The sequence below is a fragment of the Equus przewalskii genome, chromosome 7 (assembly GCF_037783145.1).
Source record: "Equus przewalskii isolate Varuska chromosome 7, EquPr2, whole genome shotgun sequence".
NCBI lineage: Eukaryota > Metazoa > Chordata > Mammalia > Perissodactyla > Equidae > Equus > Equus przewalskii.
In genome coordinates this window covers 6,435,946-6,455,688 of record NC_091837.1, presented here as the reverse complement: position 1 = coordinate 6,455,688, position 19,743 = coordinate 6,435,946, and the positions used below count along the sequence as shown (strand labels likewise).

Sequence of the window (19,743 nt, the reverse complement as noted above, 5' to 3'; positions counted from 1 at the left end):
AAGAGAGCATCCATAGAGTTGAGTAGGAAGAGTCTAAACGCCAGTTTCACCTACTTACTGTGAGATCTTTAGTAAGTTACTTAACTTCTCTGAGTCTCAGTTTCTTCATCTGTGGAAAAGGGATAGTACATACCTCATATCTGCCTCATAGTGTGGGTTTGAATAAACTGAAGCACTGTATTTGTCTGACTTAATAAGTTATATTTTCTTCTTATGATGACTAGTGATTTTTAAAAATCTTCTGAAGGCAGTTCCAAAAAAAGAAGTTCTAAAATTGTTTTGGCCAAGTGACATCATCTTTTTAAATTTTAAAAAATTTATTAATTTTTAAGTTTACATGTAGTAAAATTAACTCTGTGTGTATGTGTGATGGTTAATTTTTTTATTGTGGTCATAATAGTTTATAACTTTGTGAAATTTCAGTTGTACATTATTATCTGTCAGACAATGTATAAATGCACCTCTTCACCCCTTGTGCCCACCTCCTTCCCCCTGGTAACCGCTAAACCGTTCTCTTTGTCCATAAGTTTATCTTCCACAAATGAGTGAAATCATATGGTATTTGTCTTTCTCCATCTGGCTTATTTCACTTAGCATAATACCCTCAGGGCAAATGGGACAATTTAATCTTTTTTATGGCTGAGTAGTATTCCATTGTGTGTGTATATATGTGTACCACATCTTCTTTATCCAATCACCAGTTGATGGGCATTTGGGTTGCTTCCACATCTTGGCTCTTGTGAATAATGCTGCAATGAATGTAGGGGTGCATAAGTATCTTTGTATTGTTGATTTTAAGTTCTTTGGATAAATAGCCAGTAGTGGGATAGCTGGGTCATATGGTATTTCTATTTTTAATTTTTTGAGAAATCTCCATACTGTTTTCCATAGTAGCTGCACCAGTTTGCATTCCCACCAGCAATGTATGAGGGTGCCCTTTTCTCCACAACCTCTCCAACATTTATTTTTTGTCTTGGTGATTATAGCCATTCTAACGGGTGTAAGGTGATATCTAAGTGTAGTTTTGATTTGCGTTTCCCTGATGATTAGTGATGTTGAGCATCTTTTCATGTGCCTATTGGCCACCTGTGTATCTTCTTTAGAAAAATGTCTGTTCATATCCTCTGCCCACTTTTTGATTGGATTGTTTGTTTTTTTGTAGTTCAGTTGTGTGAGTTCTTTATGTATTATGGAGATTAACCCCTTGTTGGATATATGATTTGCAAATATTTTCTCCCAGTTGGTGGGCTGTTTTTTCACTTTGATCCTGGTTTCCTTTGACTTCCGAGAAGCTCTTTAGCGTGCTGAAGTCCCACTTGTTTATTTTTTTCTTTTGTTTCTCTTGTCTGAGTAGACATGGTATTCGAAAAGATCCTTTTAAGGCTGATGTCAAAGAGTGTACTGCCTATATTTTCTTCCAGAAGTTTCTTTATGGTTTCAGGTCTTACTTTCAAGTCTTTGGTCCATTTTGAGTCTGTTTTTTGTGTATGGAGAAAGATAATGGTCTACTTTCATTCTTTTGCATGTGGCAGTCCAGTTTTCCCAGCACCATTTATTGAAGAGGCTTCCCTTTCTCCATTATGTGTTCTTGGCTCCTTTGTCGAAGATTAGCTGTCCATAGATGCATGGTTTTATTTCTGGGCTTTCAACTCTGTTCCATTGATCTGTGTGCCTGTTTTTGTACCAGTACCATGCTGTTTTGATTACTGTAGCTTTGTAACATATTTTGAAGTCAGGGATTGTGATGCCACCAGCTTTGTGCTTGTTCTTGTTTCTCAGGATTGCTTTGGCTATTCAGGGTCTTTTGTTGCCCCGTATGAATTTTAAAATTCTTTGTTCTACTTCTATGAAGAATGTCGTTGGGATTCTGATTGAGTTTGCATTGAATCTGTAGATTGCTTTAGGTAGCATGGACATTTTAACTATGTTTATTCTTCCAGTCCATGTGCATGGAATATCTTTCCGTTTCTTTATGTCATTATCAATTTCTTTCAGTAATGTCTTGTAGTTTTCTTTGTATAGGTCTTTCACCTCCTTGGTTAAATTTATTCCCAGATATTTTATTCTTTTTGTTGTGATTGTAAGTGGGATTATATTCTTGAGTTCTCGTTCTGTTGGTTCGTTATTGGAGTATAGAAATGCCACTGACTTTTCTAAGTTGACTTTGTACCCTGCAACTTTGCTGTAGTTGTTGATTATTTCTAATAGTTTTACGATGGATTCTTTAGGGTTTTCTGTATATAAAATCATGTTGTCTGCAAACAGTGAGAGTTTTACTTCTTCATTGCCTATTTGGATCTCTTTTATTTCTTTCTCTTGCCTAATTGCTCTGGCCAAAACCTCCAGTACTATGTTGAATAAGAGTGGTGAGAGTGGGTACCCTTGTTTTGTTCCTGTTCTCGGAGGGATGGCTTTCAGTTTTTTCCCATTGAGTATGATGTTGGCTGTGGGTTTGTTATATGTGGCCTTTATTATGTTGAGGTAGTTTCCTTCTATACCCGTTTTATTGAGAACTTTTATCATGACTGGATGTTGGATCTTGTCAAATACTTTCTCTGTGTCTGTTGAGATTATCAAAATTCATTCTTTTAGTGTACATTTTTTTTTTGTATTGCCGCTTTGTACTCAACCCCTATCCCTATCTTCTGGCAATCACTGATCTCTTCTCTGTCCCTCTGGGTTTGCCTTTCCCAGCATATCATACATACAGAGTTACACCATATGCAACCTTTTGAGTCTGACTTGTTTCCCTCAGCATAATGCATTTGTGATTCGTCCAAGTTGTTGCATGCAACAGTAGTAACGTTCGTTACTTTTTATTTCTGAGTTGGATTCCGTTGTATGGATGTACTAGTTTGTCTATCCCATCACCAGCTGAAGGACATTTGGGTTGTTTCCAGGTTTTGGTAACTGTGAATAAAGCCACTGTAAACATTTACGTAAACTTATGTGTGAACATAAGTTCTCATTTCTCTTGGGTAAATTTCTAGGAGTGGGACTGTTGGGTCAAATAATAATATATATTTAACTTTTTTTTTTAGGAAGATTAGCCCTGAGCTAACATCCACTGCCAATCCTCCTCTTTTTTTCTGAGGAAGACTGGCCCTGAGCTAACATGCGTGCCCATCATCCTCTGTTTTATGTGAGACACCTGCCACAGCATGGCTTGACAAGCAGTGTGTAGGTCCTCACCCGGGATCTGAACCAGTGAACCCTGGGCCGCCAAAGCGGAACGTGCAAACTTAACCTCTGCACCACCAAGCTAGCCCTATATTTAACTTTTAAAGAAACTGTAAAACTGTTTTCCAAAGTGGTGCACCATTTTGCATTCCTACCATCAATGGATTAGGGTGTCAATTGCTCCACATCCTTGTCAGCACTTTGTGTGACCAGCCATTTTAGCCATTCAAAGAGGTGTGTAGAGGTATCTCGCGGTGCTTTTAAGCTGCCATTTCCCTAATGACTGATGATGCTCAGCATCTTTTCATGTGCCTATTTGCCTTCTGTATATATTGTTTGGTGAGATGTCTGTTCACATCTTCTGCCCATTTTCCCATTGGGTTTTTGTTTTCTTGCTCTTGAGTTTTGAGAGTTTTTTATATATTCTAGAGACCTTTGTTAGATATGTGATTTGAAAATGCTTTCTCCCTGGTTGTAACTTGTCTTTTGAAAGATGTCACAAGGGATTTATAAATATTTGTTCTTATTATAAAAGATTCAGATGATACAAAAGTATTTAGAGTAAAAAGCACAAGTTCTCTTTTACCTCCTCTGGCTTTCTTCTTAGAGATAGACATTATTGACAGTTTGATGAGGATCTTTCCAATCCTTTTTTTAGTATCATAATTTTCTAGTAAATATATTTTTTGAAAGGGACATTTAAATATTGATATGTGTGTTTTAAAATTAGTTCTACTACTTTTCAGTCAATAAGTTGCATTTAAAAGGATATTTCTGTTTTTTCTTTCAGCTCAGTTGTAGGTAAAATCATTGTTTTTCTCTTAAAGTAGTGAGTTTTGATGTGCTATGTCGTATTCGAGAAAGCCAGAAAATTCCAGATAAAGATGACTGTTGAGTGAACTAAATTTAAATAGGTCACTTTATATTTGCTAAAGATTGCTCTAATTAGTTGAAATGACTTTGAAATATGTCCATTTCTTTAAAATAAGTGGCAGGTTGCTTTTTCTTTTGTGTGTGTGTGTGTGCATGTGCGTGTGCGTGTGCGTGCACTGAAGATCTCGTTGGCAAAGAATGTTATTGATAACCTCGGAGTAGAGTTCTGGCTCATCCTCAAATTTTAGATTGCTCATTTTTCTTTGATTGATTCTTTTGTGCTGTTTGAAATGCTCAGCACAGAATTTGTACTTGGTTCATATTTTTATTTTTAGCTATAAATTTTGGCTTTTTCAATCATAACTTTTTTTGCAGAATGAGCCTCATTAAAACAAGGTGTTTTCGTCTTTCCATAGGTATGAATCCTAGGACCCAAAATAAGGATTCTCTAGAGGACAGTGTTTCTACCTCTCCAGACCCGAGTAAGCGGGGGTGGCTGACTGGTGAAGGTGAGGGTGGGGGTGGGGGGGGTGGGGGTGGTCAGAGCATGAGGAAGCAAGAGGGAGCCCTGTGGGAAGAGAAAGGTCCGGAAGTCCACGTCTCTGAGGTACTAGAAGGTGAAGTGGTGAGGGAAGACTCTTCAGCCTCTCCAATGGAAAGTGAGAGGGGATTGGCCAAATGACCTGTTCTGGAATGTGATTCAGGGGCACATGGGAAGAATAACGGAATTCCCACAAGACCCTCCTGCCAGTCCAGAGCTGGCCTTTGACCTTATATGCCTAATGATGGCTCTTGGGAGAAGTTGGAAAAAAGTACTAAGAAGAATTTAGGGGTCCGGCCCAGTGGCTGAGTGGTTAAGTTCGCTTGTTCCGCTTTGGCGGCCCAGGGTTTTGCTGGTTCGGATCCTGGGCATGGACATGGCACCCCTCGTCAGGCCACACTGAGGTGGTGTCCCACATAGCACAACTAGAATGACCCACAACTAAAATATACAACTGTGTACTGGGGGGACTTGGGGAGAAAAAGCAGAAAAAAAAAAAAGAATTGGAACTGTTTACATACCTGTAGTTTAAAATGTTTGGCTGGATTGCATTTGTTTGATCAACTTTTCTATTGAAAGAGCTGTACAGTAAGAGAACATCTAAATATCTACAATAGTAAAATATCAGCAAAAAGTCCTCTTGCCTGATAGACTTGGTTTTACTTAGCTGTGACCAGTGAATATACATCACCAAGTCTTTTTGTCCCCACCTATGATTAACTTAATAATCCTTTCACTACTTTTTCAGGTCCCTCATATTGGTCATTTTTAATGGCAATATCAAACACATTACTTTATCCTGGTTTGAATAATCATTTCTTATTGGTGGCCATTTGGGTGGTTTCTAGTTTTTTAGTGACAGCATGTATATGCAGATATAATGCATGGTGCAGTGGGTATATTTTTTCTTTTGGTTCACATCCTTGGAATATATATCCCAAAGTACAGTTGGCAGATTGATTATTTTCTAGAAAGCCTCCAGGAATGAATAGATGAGCCTCTTTCTTCTTTACAATCCCAGCACTGGATTTTGTTACCTCTGTTTACTGTTGTTAATGCTTCTGAAGTAGGACCTCTTCAGAGGCCTTCTTTGCAGAGCCTGAAGATACTGGAAAAGAGGCTACTCTTTTTCCAGGAAAAGAAATCGTTAAACCAAGAATTGGGAACTTTTCTCCCCATAGGATTTTGGACTAGGCATTTGAATTCTCTGTATCTTGGTGAATGCCTAGCAGAAAACGTTTCTAAAAGATTTTTATAATCCTGAGGGTCAGGACAATCTAAGAGGGCATAAAGATATAGCTGTCTTCTGCTTTTTTCTCCCCCACAGTGCCTTCGACCAGGTCTCTTCCTTCTGCTCCTGATTCTAATCAGGACATAGGAACAAGCTCATTCCCTTGTCTGCCATATAGGGAAATTGGGGTGATTAATTAGGCTATTCTGGGCTATGTTTTGAATTCTTGAAGTATCTGCGTATAGTCAAACTCATAGAATCAGAGAGTAGAATAGTGGTTGCCGGGGTCTTGAGGGGGAAGGGGAAATGGGGACTTGCTAATCAGTGGGCATAAAGTTTCAATTATGCAAGAAGAGTAAATTCTAGAGATCTGCTGTACAACATTGTGCCTAAGTTAAGAGTACTGTATTGTACACTTAAAAATTTCAGAGGATGGAGCTCGTTAAGTGTTCTTACCACAATAAAGTAAAATTCAAACGAAGAAAATCCCCAAGACCTGTGTAGACCATGGGATTCGGGCTGTTGCAGGTCAAATCATCTTCCTCAGGGCAATGGTGCTGCATGGGGTGTATTTCCCACTGTGACTTAGCACACAAGTTTTCTTCTTCTCCTTTAACTCTGACTCTGAGTTCACTGGGACTCTGTTGTACTGAGCAGTGTGTGTCTGTTACTACATGTGGAAAGATCCCTCAGCAGAGAAGCTTTTGGTCGTGTAACCCCTGGGAGGTTTGGCTTGGCCAGGTGTTTAAAGGGGTCGATGATGCCACCATACCTCCTCCGTGGACCAGGCAATGTGAGGGCTGATGAGAGAACAGGTTGTCATACTGTAAGCTGTATAGCACTGTGCAGAAATAAGGTGTATGAGGATCCACCTCAGGACTCAGAGGCAAAGGCATGGAGTGTTTCTGCTTCATATTGCTCCCTTGTATAGAGATTTGAAAGATAACCTTCACTTAGAGAGAACTGCCCTCTTACTTTCTCTCAGTGATTCTCAACCAGGGGTGATTTTGTTCCCCCGGGGACATGTGGCAGTATTTGCAGACATTTTTGGTTTTCACAACCAGGGGATGCTCCTGGCATCTAGAGAGTAGCATCCAAGGATGCTGCTGAAGATTCTCAAGGCATAGGACAGCCCCCTACAGCGAAGAATTATCTGGTCTGAAATATCAGTAGTGCTGAGATGGAGAACTGCTTTAACCAAAGAGTGGGCAATTTTGAACAGATCCATGTGGTCGGGCCTGCTCTGCGGATGGCAGCTTTTATTTCTGGATTGTTAAACTCTGTCCCTGAAAGTTCTGGCCTCATAACTTTCCCAGACATCTTTCCTTGATTTCTCCTCCTACCCTTTTGGATCTGTGACTTATTTTTGCAATTCTGAAAGTATTCTGATTTCTGCTACGGTGTGCTGTTCGCCCCCAAATCGGGCTGAGCTCTCCTCCTTTCCCCACCTAGCCTCTCTGCAGTCCTCAGGAGAGGCTAGGGCTCCAGCCTCCCATCTGCTTTTGGAATGTTGATTTGCTTCGAAATGTAACTCTGCCTGCCCTGCCCTGTGGTAACCTCACTGACATTGCGGCTGTAGCTCACGTAATCAGCAGAAAATGAAAGGTATCAGCTGTGAATCCCATTTGCATGATGGGATTGGAGAAGCACGTGCACTGCATTATCTAACAATCTCTGTTTCTCTTTCTCTTTCTCCCCCCCCCACCTCCTCTCCTCTTCTCCCTCCCTTTCCTGGCAATTTTATCACCTTTCACCGTGAACTACTCCCCCCTCCCCCCAACATCCCACCCCTGCCCTGGTGACCACACACATCTTTGTGCCCTGTTACACGAGGCAGTTCTGACACTGTCTGCTCCCCCTGTAGTGCCAGGCTTCTGTTGCACAGTTGGAGTGGACTGGAAGTCTCTCACTACTCCGGCGTGCCTCCCCCTTACTACCGACTACTTCCCCGACCGCCAGGGCCTGCAGAACGACTACACGGAGGGCTGCTACGATCTCCTCCCAGAAGCGGACATGGACAGGTTGGTGTCAGAAGAGAGGCGCCCGGCTTTGTTTGCGGGTCCGGGTATGTCCAGGTGTGTCTCGAAACACTGGATTTTCAAACCTGTGTCCTCCTTTTGTGTTGAGGAAATTTTATGATGCAAGAACTGTTAATTTTTTCTTTAGAGTTCTATTGACCTGCCTTCTTTAATCATTTGTCCTCATTGGTCCTTTCTCATATTTCCTAATGTAGTTGTTCTGGGCACACTAAATCTGATCTTTTCTAAGATTACCCATTTCGGTATCAAATGACCTACCTTCTTTTTCCATCTCTTTGAACTGATCATTTCTCCCAAAACTGGTTTACAAATATTAGTTTTATGAACCACTATAGAATGGTTATCAGGGTTGGCTTGGGCTGAAGCAAAGGAGAGGATGGGGCTGTGGACTCTGAGTGTCTGGGCCAAGCCTATCCGTGAACAATCATCTGTTTTTTCAGGAGGGATGAGGAAGGTGTGCAGATGACGGCCCAGCAGGTGTTTGAAGAGTTCATTTGCCAGCGTCTCATGCAGGGCTACCAAATCATAGTGCAGCCCAAGGCACAGAAACCCAACCCCGCCGTCCCACCCCCGCTGAGCAGCAGCCCGCTCTATAGCCGAGGTGAGTTTTTTCCTTGGACTTAAATTTTTTCTTTTCTGCTAAGTTTGTGCAAGTGGGTTCTCAAGATGGTACGGAATAGATAAATTTAGGAGTAATTGTTTTTTAACACAAAATTTTTCTTTCTAAATTTTACTTTATATGAAGAATAAAGTCTCCACTAGGTGCAGATTTCTTAAAACTCTCTTTAATCCCCAGCTCTCCTTTTAAGGAAGAGGACATGAGGAATGTTACAGCCTGTCTTGGGCAACACCTCAGAGTAGCAGGCAGCTGTGCCAGTACTGAGCTGTGAAAGTCCTTAGTGAATATTCTAGTCCCAGAAACTTGTGTTTATTTCTAGCAAAGTCCCTGACACACACTAGGTTCTCAGCTGTTAGCTAAACCTGAAGTTTGTATTTCTTTTTTTCTATTCTGGATTCATCTCGTTTGTCACAGAAGCTTAGTGACTTGAAGCAAGAATAGGTCAACTATGAGTGGCAGAGAGTAGGAAGTGACAAAGACTCAGTGATGCTGATTTAGTTAGAGCCAGGCTCTGGAGAGCTCTTCTCAAATAAGTCAGGCAGAGAGCATTAAGTGTGGGTGCCTGGAATCAGAAATCAGCGATCGCTTCCTGGAACAATCAATGAGCAACTCTCAGTCTCTTGCTTCCTCCTTGTAGCTAACGAGACCCCCAGCTCCCCTAATCACCCAGCTCAAAACCTGAGATTGCCTTTGGCTCCATTAAAGCTCCTTTGGCCAGAGGATCATAGAACTGTGGACCTGTTAGAGGGAGCTTAATGGCCATCTGGTCCAGGCCCATGGTTTATGAGGAAGCTCTGGATTCCCTCTGGATTTTCTTTGAAAGCCCCTAGTGAAATTTATCACGTCGCCTTCTTTTTATATTCTAGACTCTACTAAATAGTAACCGTTCTGAGTGCCAGGACTATTTCAGGTTCATCTTTTTATCCTCCACAATGGAAACCACTGTGCCTGGCTTATAATATTGTTCAAGAAATATATGAATTCATTCATTCACTCATTCAACGGTATTTTTGAAGCTCCTACTCTGTGGGGGATTTATAGCCTAGTGGGGGAAAAATAACAGTCAAACTATGAAATGTAATTCCATGTTGTGAAAAAGACTGTAAGATAAAAGTCCAGGGGCTGTGAGAGTATTTAATACAGGACATAATCTGGTCTAGAGGATCAGGGACAGCTTCCTTGAGAAGGTGATGTTTGCGCTGAGACCTTAAGTATGTGCATGAGTTATTAGGAGAAGCAGGTTGGGAGTGGAAGGCAGGAGGAGGAGGGAAGAGCATGCCAGGCAGAGGGATTGTTATGCCACAGGTATAAAGCCCTGTGGCAGGAGGCATTGTGACACTTTCTGGGCACCAAAAAGGATGCTGGTATAGATTACTGGACAAGTGGCCGTTATAAGTGAGCCTGTGCTACTCAATGATCCCAGATTTTTTGACTAGTGATTGTCAGCGGGACCCTGTTTCACTTGTGAGTAGAACAGCATGGGCCCTGTCCTCGGAGTTTACGGTCTACTCGGGGAGACAGCTGTTAAACTAATGAAACACAAGTATATATTTGATCACAGATTGTGAAGAGTGCTATGCTGGGTGAAAACAGGAAAAACTGCAGCGCACCTGATTTAGAATGATGTATCTGGGTACTGTGCAAGATGCTCATGAGCGTTACCTTATGACATTGTCTTCCTGACTGCCCCCAGTATGTTTGTTGCATGAATGAAGGAATGCTGGGATGGAGGTGAGCCCTCTTTCTAGTTGCAGAAAGCAAGACTCAAAGAGATTTGGTCCCCAAAATCGCACAGCTGACAGATGAAAGTGCTAGGGTTTAACCCGGGGTCCCTGGAGTCAAAGCCTGGCCTCTCATATGCAACCTGCCTGCCACTCCCTCGGCATCATCTGGGAAATTTCCACATTCACAGTGATGATCCTTTCAGCCTCTGCTGTCTGCTCTTCTCCTGACTACTCCCACGCTGCCTGCCGCTGTGTGACCAGTTGAACGAGGGGACTGTGTTTCATCTCTAGATCCAGGGGATCTTGTCTTGGCTTGGTTGTTCACCAAGGCACTATTTTTACTCTCTTGGCAGCTTGTTATTTTCTTAATTCCTCATTATTTTCTTCTTTCCTATGTTCAACTCAATTCAACAAATATTTTTAGAATACCGACTGTGGGCATGGCCCTTTGTCAGGTGCTACTGAAAATATAAAGACAGGCAAGATTTGGGCCCTGGCCTCCAGGAACTTTTAAGAGTTTGAGACATGCACATAAGGGACTACATACCTGTATGTAGAATTGAGACTGCTGTTAGGGTCTGATAGCTTTCTGGAGGAAGTGGCATTTGATACTGACCTTGAATGATCTGCAGTATTTTAATTGTGGCCCAGGCAGAGAAGGCATAAGATGCAACAGGAACAAATTTGGAGAAGGAAATTACAGCAAATAAATAAATGTTCCTTTAAGACTGAAACATGGTATAGCATTGTGGGTGTCGGGAGCTCAGGCCAGAAAGCTAGGTTGGCTGCCACCCTGGGGTGAGGACCTCAAATGCCAGGGTGAGCAGCCTGTGCTTGGGTGGAGCCGAGTTCCCTTTTATTCCCACAGTTGTCTCTCAGTCTGTTTACATCTACTCCAGAACTTTCCTTCTCAGAGGACAAGGAATCAGGCTGTTTAGCTGTGAGGGTGTCATCTGGGTGCTATCAGCACCCCCAGGCTCTAATCAGCTGCTGGTTGGTTCAGTAACAGGAAAATCTGCCAACTTTAGGACATTTTTTTCCTTTAACCAAGAACAACTCTGTTCCCTGAAACTGCCCTTCAGAGGAATGTGTTGTCTCTTTTATTTCTCCTTTTCTGAATCTATATGGAAGAGAAACAATTGCCTGTTAAAGGAATGACTCTCAACTGGGTGGAGAAAATGATTTTTTTCTCTATTAGGCCTTGTGTCCCGAAACCGCCCCGAGGAGGAGGACCAGTACTGGCTGAGTATGGGCAGAACTTTCCACAAAGTGACACTGAAGGATAAGATGATCACAGTGACGCGGTACCTTCCCAAGTGAGTCCTTGGATATTTAAGGTTTTCAGCTACTGTCCTGAATTGCATCCGCATACTAAATTATGTTTATAACACATACTTCAAACTGAGGAGGTTGAGTGGTTGGTTTTCCTTTTGGAGTTACTGTTTCTCTTTCTAGGGTTATTTAGGGTTATAGCTCACCTACTTCCAAAAGGGATTTGATTCAGCTTATAATGTTTAGCCTGATTCATAACACACCAATTGAAAATAAGGAATGTGAGGATAGAAGAATAAGAAAGTTTAAGAAGATCTGAGAAATCTCATTACCAGTCCCTGGGATGGGTTGGTTACTGTGGTCAAGGGTTAAATGCCAAGGATGGTGCTAGGTGCATTGAGACAGAAAAGGTGCAGGAGAATTGAAGGAGTTCTCTTTGGGACTTCTGGACATGCTCTTTATTTTTCAGGTACCCTTATGAATCTGCCCAGATCCACTACACCTACAGCCTCTGCCCTTCCCACTCAGACTCAGAGTTCGTATCCTGTTGGGTGGAGTTCTCCCACGAGCGGCTGGAGGAGTACAAGTGGAATTACTTGGACCAGTATATCTGTTCTGCTGGCTCCGAGGACTTCAGGTCAGAGGGCGTGCTTTGCCTTTGCATCCTGCTGCCTTGGGTTTATCTGCGTTTTAAAAATCATTAAAGTGGTAAACTTTGTGTTATGTATGTTTTACCACAAGAAAACAAAAACCGAAAAACCCCCTTGGTGATGGACTATCAGTGCAGATCATGTTCTTAGCGTTTTCCTGACTACTTGTGGTGTCTCATTTTTAATTTTTATGTGTGATTTATGATTGTGGTGATAAAAAGCCACCTCTTCATTGGGCCTGGGTGCACAGAAGCATTCTGATGTCTCTGGGATATAAAGGGAAAGCAGCCTTCAAATTCCTTCTTCAGAGCTTGTGTTTTAAATGAAGCTATGAGATGTAGCTTCTGGTGAACACATGCTCATGGGGAGATGGACCACCCCCAACTCCAGAGAGAGGGTTGGGATGGTATGTTCTTTGGGAGTGCCTTTATCATCTACTTTTTCTCACCACCACTGCCTTTTTTCCCTTTGGTCCTTCATAGCTTAATCGAGTCTCTCAAGTTCTGGAGGACCCGCTTTCTGCTCCTGCCAGCCTGTGTCACTGCCACCAAGCGCATCACGGAGGGGGAGGCCCACTGTGACATCTATGGGGACAGGCCCCGGGCAGATGAGGAAGAGTGGCAGCTCCTGGATGGCTTTATCCGCTTTGTGGAGGGCTTGAACCGGATCCGCAGGCGGCATCGTTCAGATCGCATGATGCGGGTGAGGGCTCCGTGGGCCCCTTGGGGCTGTGCTTGGTCTTGGATGCAGGAACTTTCTCCTCCTATCTCAGAGGCCTCTTGCTGGCCGGTTTATTTACTCCACAACTGTCCAGCATTTATTTTAAATCCCAAACAGTCTGTTCTCTTCCACTGCAGGGAGAAGGAGGGAGGGATAAAGTACAGAGAGTGACTGGGCAGTGTTCTTTGGCATAGGGCCACCCCTCTCTACCTGAGGACACAGCTCCTTCATGTGCTTCCGAAGTGGGACCCGGTGTTGAGTGCAGCAGCTTGTGTGATGTGCTGCTGGATTGCTGAGGAGAAACTGCCACAAGAGAGTAACAGCAGCAATACTTGCTTACCCTTATGTCACTTGTAGAGTTTCCAGCACCCTTGGGCATTCATTCAACCACACACTGCCCAGTGAGGACACCGAGGCTCATGGGGGTTATGGGATATGTCTGAGGACACCCAGTTTATAAAGGACAGGTCTTGGATTCAGTATGGATGTATGTATGTGTATACAGCTCTATGAATTTTAACAAATGTATAGATTCATGTCACACCACCACCACCACCATCAGTATATGGAATAGTTTCCAACACTCCAAAAAAACTCCCTCATGCTACCCTTTGTAGTCACTCTCTCCCCTTTCTCTAACCCCTGGCAGCCACTGGTCTATTCTCCATCACTATACTTTTGTCTTTTCCAAATATCCCATAAATGGAACCATACAGTGTGTAACTTTTTGAGGCTGCCTTATACACTCAGCTTAATGCCTTTGGGATTCATCCAACTTGTCACTTGGATCAATAGTTCAGTCCTTTTAATTGCTGAGTAGTGCTCCATCATCAGCTGTGTTTTTATTTTTTGTTTTTAACGTCAAGTTCAGTGTTCTTTAAGCCACACCAGCTGTGTTTTGTGCACAGCATCACTTATGATTAGAAGCATTTCCAGGGGAGCTTGTATAGTGAAAGGAACCTTGGTTTTGAAGTCAGGCAACTGGAATTTGAATTCCAGCTCCACTGGGATTTCAGATAACATACTTAAGTTGTTGGAGATTCAGTTTCTTCTTCTGTAAATCAGGTACAACATTATTTACTTCCTAGAGCAGTTGTGGGAGTAGAATGGGATGATATGCATAAACCACCTCAAAGAGGCAGTTTGAGTCCAACAGGCATTTGGGACCTTCAGTTCAAGTGAAAAGCAGTTTTCTGGCATTTACTGAATACCGAGAACCTGTGTTCCTGGACCTTGTTAATTGGATTCCCAGGGCCTGAAGGCAGCAGATGGAGCAGCACGCTTGGGGCATGAGTCGCGTCTGCCGAGGGAACCGACTCGGGCTGATGGCCTTGTCTCCTCTTCTCTGCTTCAGAAAGGGACCACCATGAAAGGCTTGCAGATGACTGGGCCCATTTCCACGCACTCCCTTGAGTCGACCGGCCCCCCAGTTGGCAAGAAGGGAACCTCAGCTCTGTCTGCCCTGTTGGAGATGGAGGCCAGTCAGAAGTAAGTACCTGGCTAGAGAGAGACTGGCCCCACCCTACAGGCCCCGAGGGTTTTCAGTGCCCCACTCTTGTGAGTGGGATGAAATATGATTTCTATCTGTGGGAAGCCTGTAATTTACAAAATACACATACATGAGAAGAAAACTAGGTTAATAAAGTCGTAAGTCTTGAATAATGTGACATAGGCCAGAAGTTATAAACTTGCAGTCTGGGGCTTAAACTACAGATACATTTGGTTTGGCCCACAAAGTAGGTTTTTTGTTTATTTTGTGTTTTTAATAGACTTTATTTTTTAGAGCAGTTTTAGATTCAAAGCAAAATTGAGTGGAAGATACAGAGATTTCCTGTATACCTCCTGTCCCCACACATGCATAGCTTCCCCCATTACCAACATCCCCCACCAGAGTGGTACATTTGTTACAACTGGTGAACTTATGTTGACACATCCTAATCACCCAGAGTCCATAGTTAATTTACATCAAGATACACTCTTGGTATTGTACATTCTGTGGATTTAGACAAATTTATAATGACATGTAGCCATCATTACAGAGTAGTTTCTCTGCCCTAAAAAATAAAATATTTTAAAAATATTTGAGCCAAATTTTTTCAGTTTGAAGATGTATGAATTCTTATAGGAAAAAATATATAATATACATAACATGATATGTGATTGTATTAAATATATAAAATGATGTATTTTAGATAATATATAAAATCCAGCTTTGCTTAAAATATCAGAGGCTCAGTTAACATTGGGTCCACATTCATACCCACCCATGGTGGCCGTGTGCCCTCTGGTTTACTGTAGAACCAGCACACCCTCCGGTCTGGGACTTGTCTTGCACGTCAGTCACCTACCTGACCAGCTTCTCTAACATTTGAGTGTGTGGTTCCTCCATAAACAGTAAGTGCTACGTTCTCAGGACACATCTTGCTTGAGAGGTCAGGGACAGTCACGGGAGGTAGGATTTAAGTTGGCCTTGTGGGAAGGGAAGCATTTAGGCAAGGAGGAAGTGGGAAAGAGGAGAAACAGAGCTATGTGCAGTTGGGACTGGCTCTAGCGAGCCTTCGCTGCCAATTTCGTCGTCCCAGCCAGATCAGGTACCCCATGCTCCCCAGCATCCTAGGCCTGTGCCCATCACTCTGCTGAGGGGCCACATCAGTGGTTTACTCATCTTCTCCCTGACTTGCCTATGCTTGTCAGGCAGAGGCTGTGGGTTGTGCCTGGCACATAGTAGGTGCTCAATAGCTGTAAACGCTGGAGGAAGGGATGCTGAGGGTCCCTGAACACATGTTAGGCGAGGCTAGACCTTGTCTGTCTGATGTGAGGGTACGCGTTGGGCCCAGTGGGAACGTACATGTATTAGGCTTTCAGAAAGTAACATCAAGTGAGCCAGAGGCATGGCTGGAGATGCCATTGCAAAGACAGTGTGGGAAGTGGATTCCAAGCTGTCCTTACATGTTCTCATAAGAGGAGTGATCCTTTGAAAGTTTTTTTTATTTTAATGGAAATTTTCAAACAGATAAAAATGTAGACTGGTATAATAAATCCCTGTGGACCCTTCACTCAGCTTCAGTGATTATCAACTCATGGCTGATGGTGTTTCATTTATATCCCACTTGCTCTCACCTTCCTTTTTATTTTTTATTAAATCTCTGACATCGTATCATTTCATCTATAATATTTCAGTATGTATTTCTGAAAGATGAGTACTCTCTTTTTAAAGAAAAAAATCCCCAAAACTGTAATACCATCATTTACCTAAAAAGTTATAGCAATTTCTTAATATCATGAACTGTCCATTCAGTGTCTTTGGCAGAAGTGGTGTTTTCAGAGATGAGAACCATGTATAGGAAGGCCTGGTGGGTGGGCCCCAGGAGGCAGAGAGCTGTTGGCAGGCTCTCGCCAGTTCAGGCAAGAGGCAACAGAAGCTGGATGGAGGGTGATGATGACGTAGAAAGGAAGGGATGCAGGGAGAGAAGTGAAGAACATAGTGGGGTGACTTGGGGGCAAATGAGAGGAGGAAGCTGAGATAGGTTGGGCTTGTTACTGAGGGCACTGGGTCCTCTTCAGAACTGTCTTCACCAGACCAAAGAAAGACCCCAGAACTCTGCCTGGCAGGTTCTCCCTGTAATTAATCACAAACCTTTCCCACTGGAAAAAAGAACAAGGGACATATGTTGCTGGGAGGGGTGTGAAGCTGGGGGTAGGAGAATCTTATTTTAATTTGTCAGTGAGTCATTGTTTAGTGTTCTCCAAGGAGCCTCTTTCTGCTCAGGCTGGATGAGGAAGGATAGCTTTGGGTGGAAGTGTCCTCCAGGGCGAGGGGTGAGACTCAGCTAGCCCCACAGCATGAGGCAGGACAGAGAGACCTGAGATTTATTCTCTCCCTGGATGACTGCTCCTGGGTGACATGGGATCTTTTCTCCATGCTGAAGGTAGAGCAGAGGGAGCCAGGCCTTTACATAATGTTTGCTCACACAGCATTTTTTATTCATGTGTTTTTCTTTTTCTTTTGCTGCACCAAGCAGATCTAGTTTTATTTATCATGAAAAACAATATTATAGCAATATGAAAAAGAATTTTAAAAATTTCACCTATAGTCCTGCCATCCCACCATAACCGTGTTTATTTCTTCCGGTTCCCTTCCAGTCTTTATCTGTAGGCCTGTACGTTTAGTCAGGCTCTCATGGAAGATAGAGGCCCCTGGAATCTCGGCTTTATTCTGGTTAACAGCGTGGCTCTGAGCAGTTTGGGCAGCAGGTGCCAATCAACCGGCTTTGTTGCTCCTCTTAGATGAGGATGACCTGATGACAGCTGAGTCAGAGCAGACAGAGACCCCAAATAGCAATTGTCACTGCCTCTATATAGGAACATTGGCTGGCGACCACCTCTTTGCAGAAGGCAATGTGCCCTCATGTATACATGTTCCCACTTATACATGTATACAATATAACTGGTCATTTTGTGTCAGTCCCCTCCCCCAAGCCATTAACCCAGGAGCCTCCAAGGCAAGGACAGGGTCTCACTCGTCTCTGAATCCCTGATTCCTAGTCCATGCGTCAGCACGTGGAAAGCGGCTCAGGAAATGGGGATTAACGTGTGCATCGGACGATGCATCTGCAGGGACACTGGAGGGTACCCAAGGCTTCCTGTCACTGCTGTCCTTGTCATGGCCTGCTGCTGCAGCCTTCAGGAAGTGCAAGGGAGTCACTGTGTGTTTGTGGAGGAGGCTCTGAGGAAAACACTGTGATGTGGTAGAGAAAGAGAGTGTCTGGTATAAGTGGATAAGGGAAGAAGCAAGCATTTATTCTGCTTTTCCTATATGAATTATACCTCAGAACAATCAAGTAATTGGTGTGGGGGAAGTGTCTCTTTTTTCAACATTCCAGCTAATAGCTGCAGAAGGAATGCTAGAATATTACCATGTGTGCTCTCTAATGAGCTAGTAATGGCTCTAGCAAAGATCATCAGTGGCAGCAAACATCGCCAGAGAGAGTCTGCCAGATGTTATGGGCCTCCAGACAGGAGTACATAACACATGTAGGAAGAATTCTTGCCCCAAATCGAACCTAAATCTGCTCAAAGCTTTAGATAGGACTTGTAGTTCTCAGGAAGTACACAGCCTAGGGGAACATGATAAACCATAAAGGGATATGACTAGCACATCCAGACTCTAAATTTACAGGTTAATGAGCTACTTTCTTAATAAAATAAATTGCAAGGATAAGGAGAGACAAAGGAGCCGATAGCTTAAAAGAGACTTAAGAAGCATAACTTATTGCAATGTAGGGACTTTAATTGAATTCTGTTTGAACAAACTGTAAAAAAAATGTTTGAAGACAACTGGAGAAATATTTGATATTAGAAAGTTTAAAAAATAATTTCTGTGATGAAATTGTGGTTATGTTTTTTTTAAGTGATTTTCTTTTAGAGATACAGTATATGCTGAAGTTTTTATGGTTGAAATAATAGCCTGTGTGTGTTTTGCATCAAAAAATTGGGGTGAGTAGGTAAGGGGTATAGATGAAACAAGATTGGCTCTAAGTATATAATTTTGGGGGCTGGGTATATAGAGGTTTATTATATTATCCTCTTCACTTTTCTATATGTTTGAAATTTTTCCAAAATAAAAACTGAAAAAAGAGAATGTAACAGGTTACTATGGAAACTGGTTTTTAATCTCTGGTATGAGATTACTTCACAATCCATAGCAAACATGTCAGAATTTAAGACTAGAGAAATGTCACAGATTGGGTTCCTGGGGAATCAGACTGAGACAGAGTTTAACATGCTGGATGTTTATTAAGGAGAGTCCTTGGGCTAAACACCTGTTAGGGGGAGGAGGAAGAAGCAGGAGTGGACGGGGAGAAGCTGAGATACAGTGCAGGCCCAGTGACAGCCTCAGGCCCCTTCACTCAAGCTCTGGAACTAGAACAGCCTTCAGAGATGAGCTGATTGGACCAACATGGCCAGACCTTTACACCTCGTAATTGATTACTTGTTTGTGGGCAGCCTGGGGAGGGGCGAGAGCTTAAACACGGCTGCTCTGCAGCTCCAGCTGTCCCTGAAGGGGCTGACAGCGGAGCTGGCTGGACAATATGCCCAGCTGCTGTGGCAACAAGACCACGGCAGAGGGCTCTGGGTGGCACCTCGCAGTGTCCACTGCAAGAAGTATGTTACAATAACAATGAAGCATTTAAGTCTATAAGGTGAGCCTTCTGAAACTTACCAAAGAAAAACTCAATGATATATTAAAACAATCTAATTTGAGGGAGCTTTTAAGTTATAATAGTTCATAGTTATTTTTAGTATGGAAAAAGAAAATATAAACATGAAAATATGCTTTTATGTACATCAGAATCAAGATGGAATGGGAGGTCATAAGAAAACCATAGTTGTCTTGTGTTACAAGATAATGTCTGTTAGATTTGTGTGGGGATTTTTTTTGAGTGAGGAGAGGGATGTAAGGATGTACATTTGAAAGATTAACATATAAACCTTAAAATATGTAGAGTCAACATGTTTCACCCTGTTTAGTTTATGCTGCACATTAACTCAGCCCTAATTTTTAGAATGTGCTTCTGCTGGTGCATTTAATAAAAACTGAGAAAAAATCTTTAAGGATTAAAAAAATGGTGTTCATGGCTGGAGTCTCTCAGACCACATCACTTGACTTTTCTCTAAGCACCAGGTGCTGCCAAGATGCTTCTTAAATTGGGCTGTTTTCTGATGTACCATGGAGGACTGGTGATTATTCAGGACAATGAGTGAAATTAAGGGTATCATGTAGGGCCTGAAGGAGAAACAAAGCATAAGTGTGTGTTTCAAAGATAACAACAGAGCTGTCTTCATTTCGTCTTGGCTAACGAGTGTCCTTCACCTGGGTGCTGTGAGCAAGCT

The 19,743-nt window shown here is 42.6% G+C and overlaps 1 protein-coding gene across 16 annotated transcripts in view; it reads left to right on the top strand.

Moving 5' to 3' along the window:
- DEPDC5 (DEP domain containing 5, GATOR1 subcomplex subunit) overlaps positions 1–19,743 on the top strand; it is a 115,957-nt gene that overhangs the window by 56,366 nt on the left and 39,848 nt on the right. For 8 of the 16 annotated variants that reach the window (XM_070626892.1, XM_070626888.1, XM_070626889.1 and 5 more), the window contains exons 25-31: positions 4,470–4,535; positions 7,663–7,846; positions 8,305–8,465; positions 11,406–11,523; positions 11,949–12,116; positions 12,612–12,831; positions 14,204–14,337. In XM_070626892.1, coding sequence (XP_070482993.1) covers positions 4,470–4,535; positions 7,663–7,846; positions 8,305–8,465; positions 11,406–11,523; positions 11,949–12,116; positions 12,612–12,831; positions 14,204–14,337 — 1,051 coding nt within the window. The remainder of the gene's footprint in view (positions 1–4,469; positions 4,536–7,662; positions 7,847–8,304; positions 8,466–11,405; positions 11,524–11,948; positions 12,117–12,611; positions 12,832–14,203; positions 14,338–19,743) is intronic. The other 8 variants (XM_070626895.1, XM_070626890.1, XM_070626894.1 and 5 more) reach the window with 2 other exon arrangements.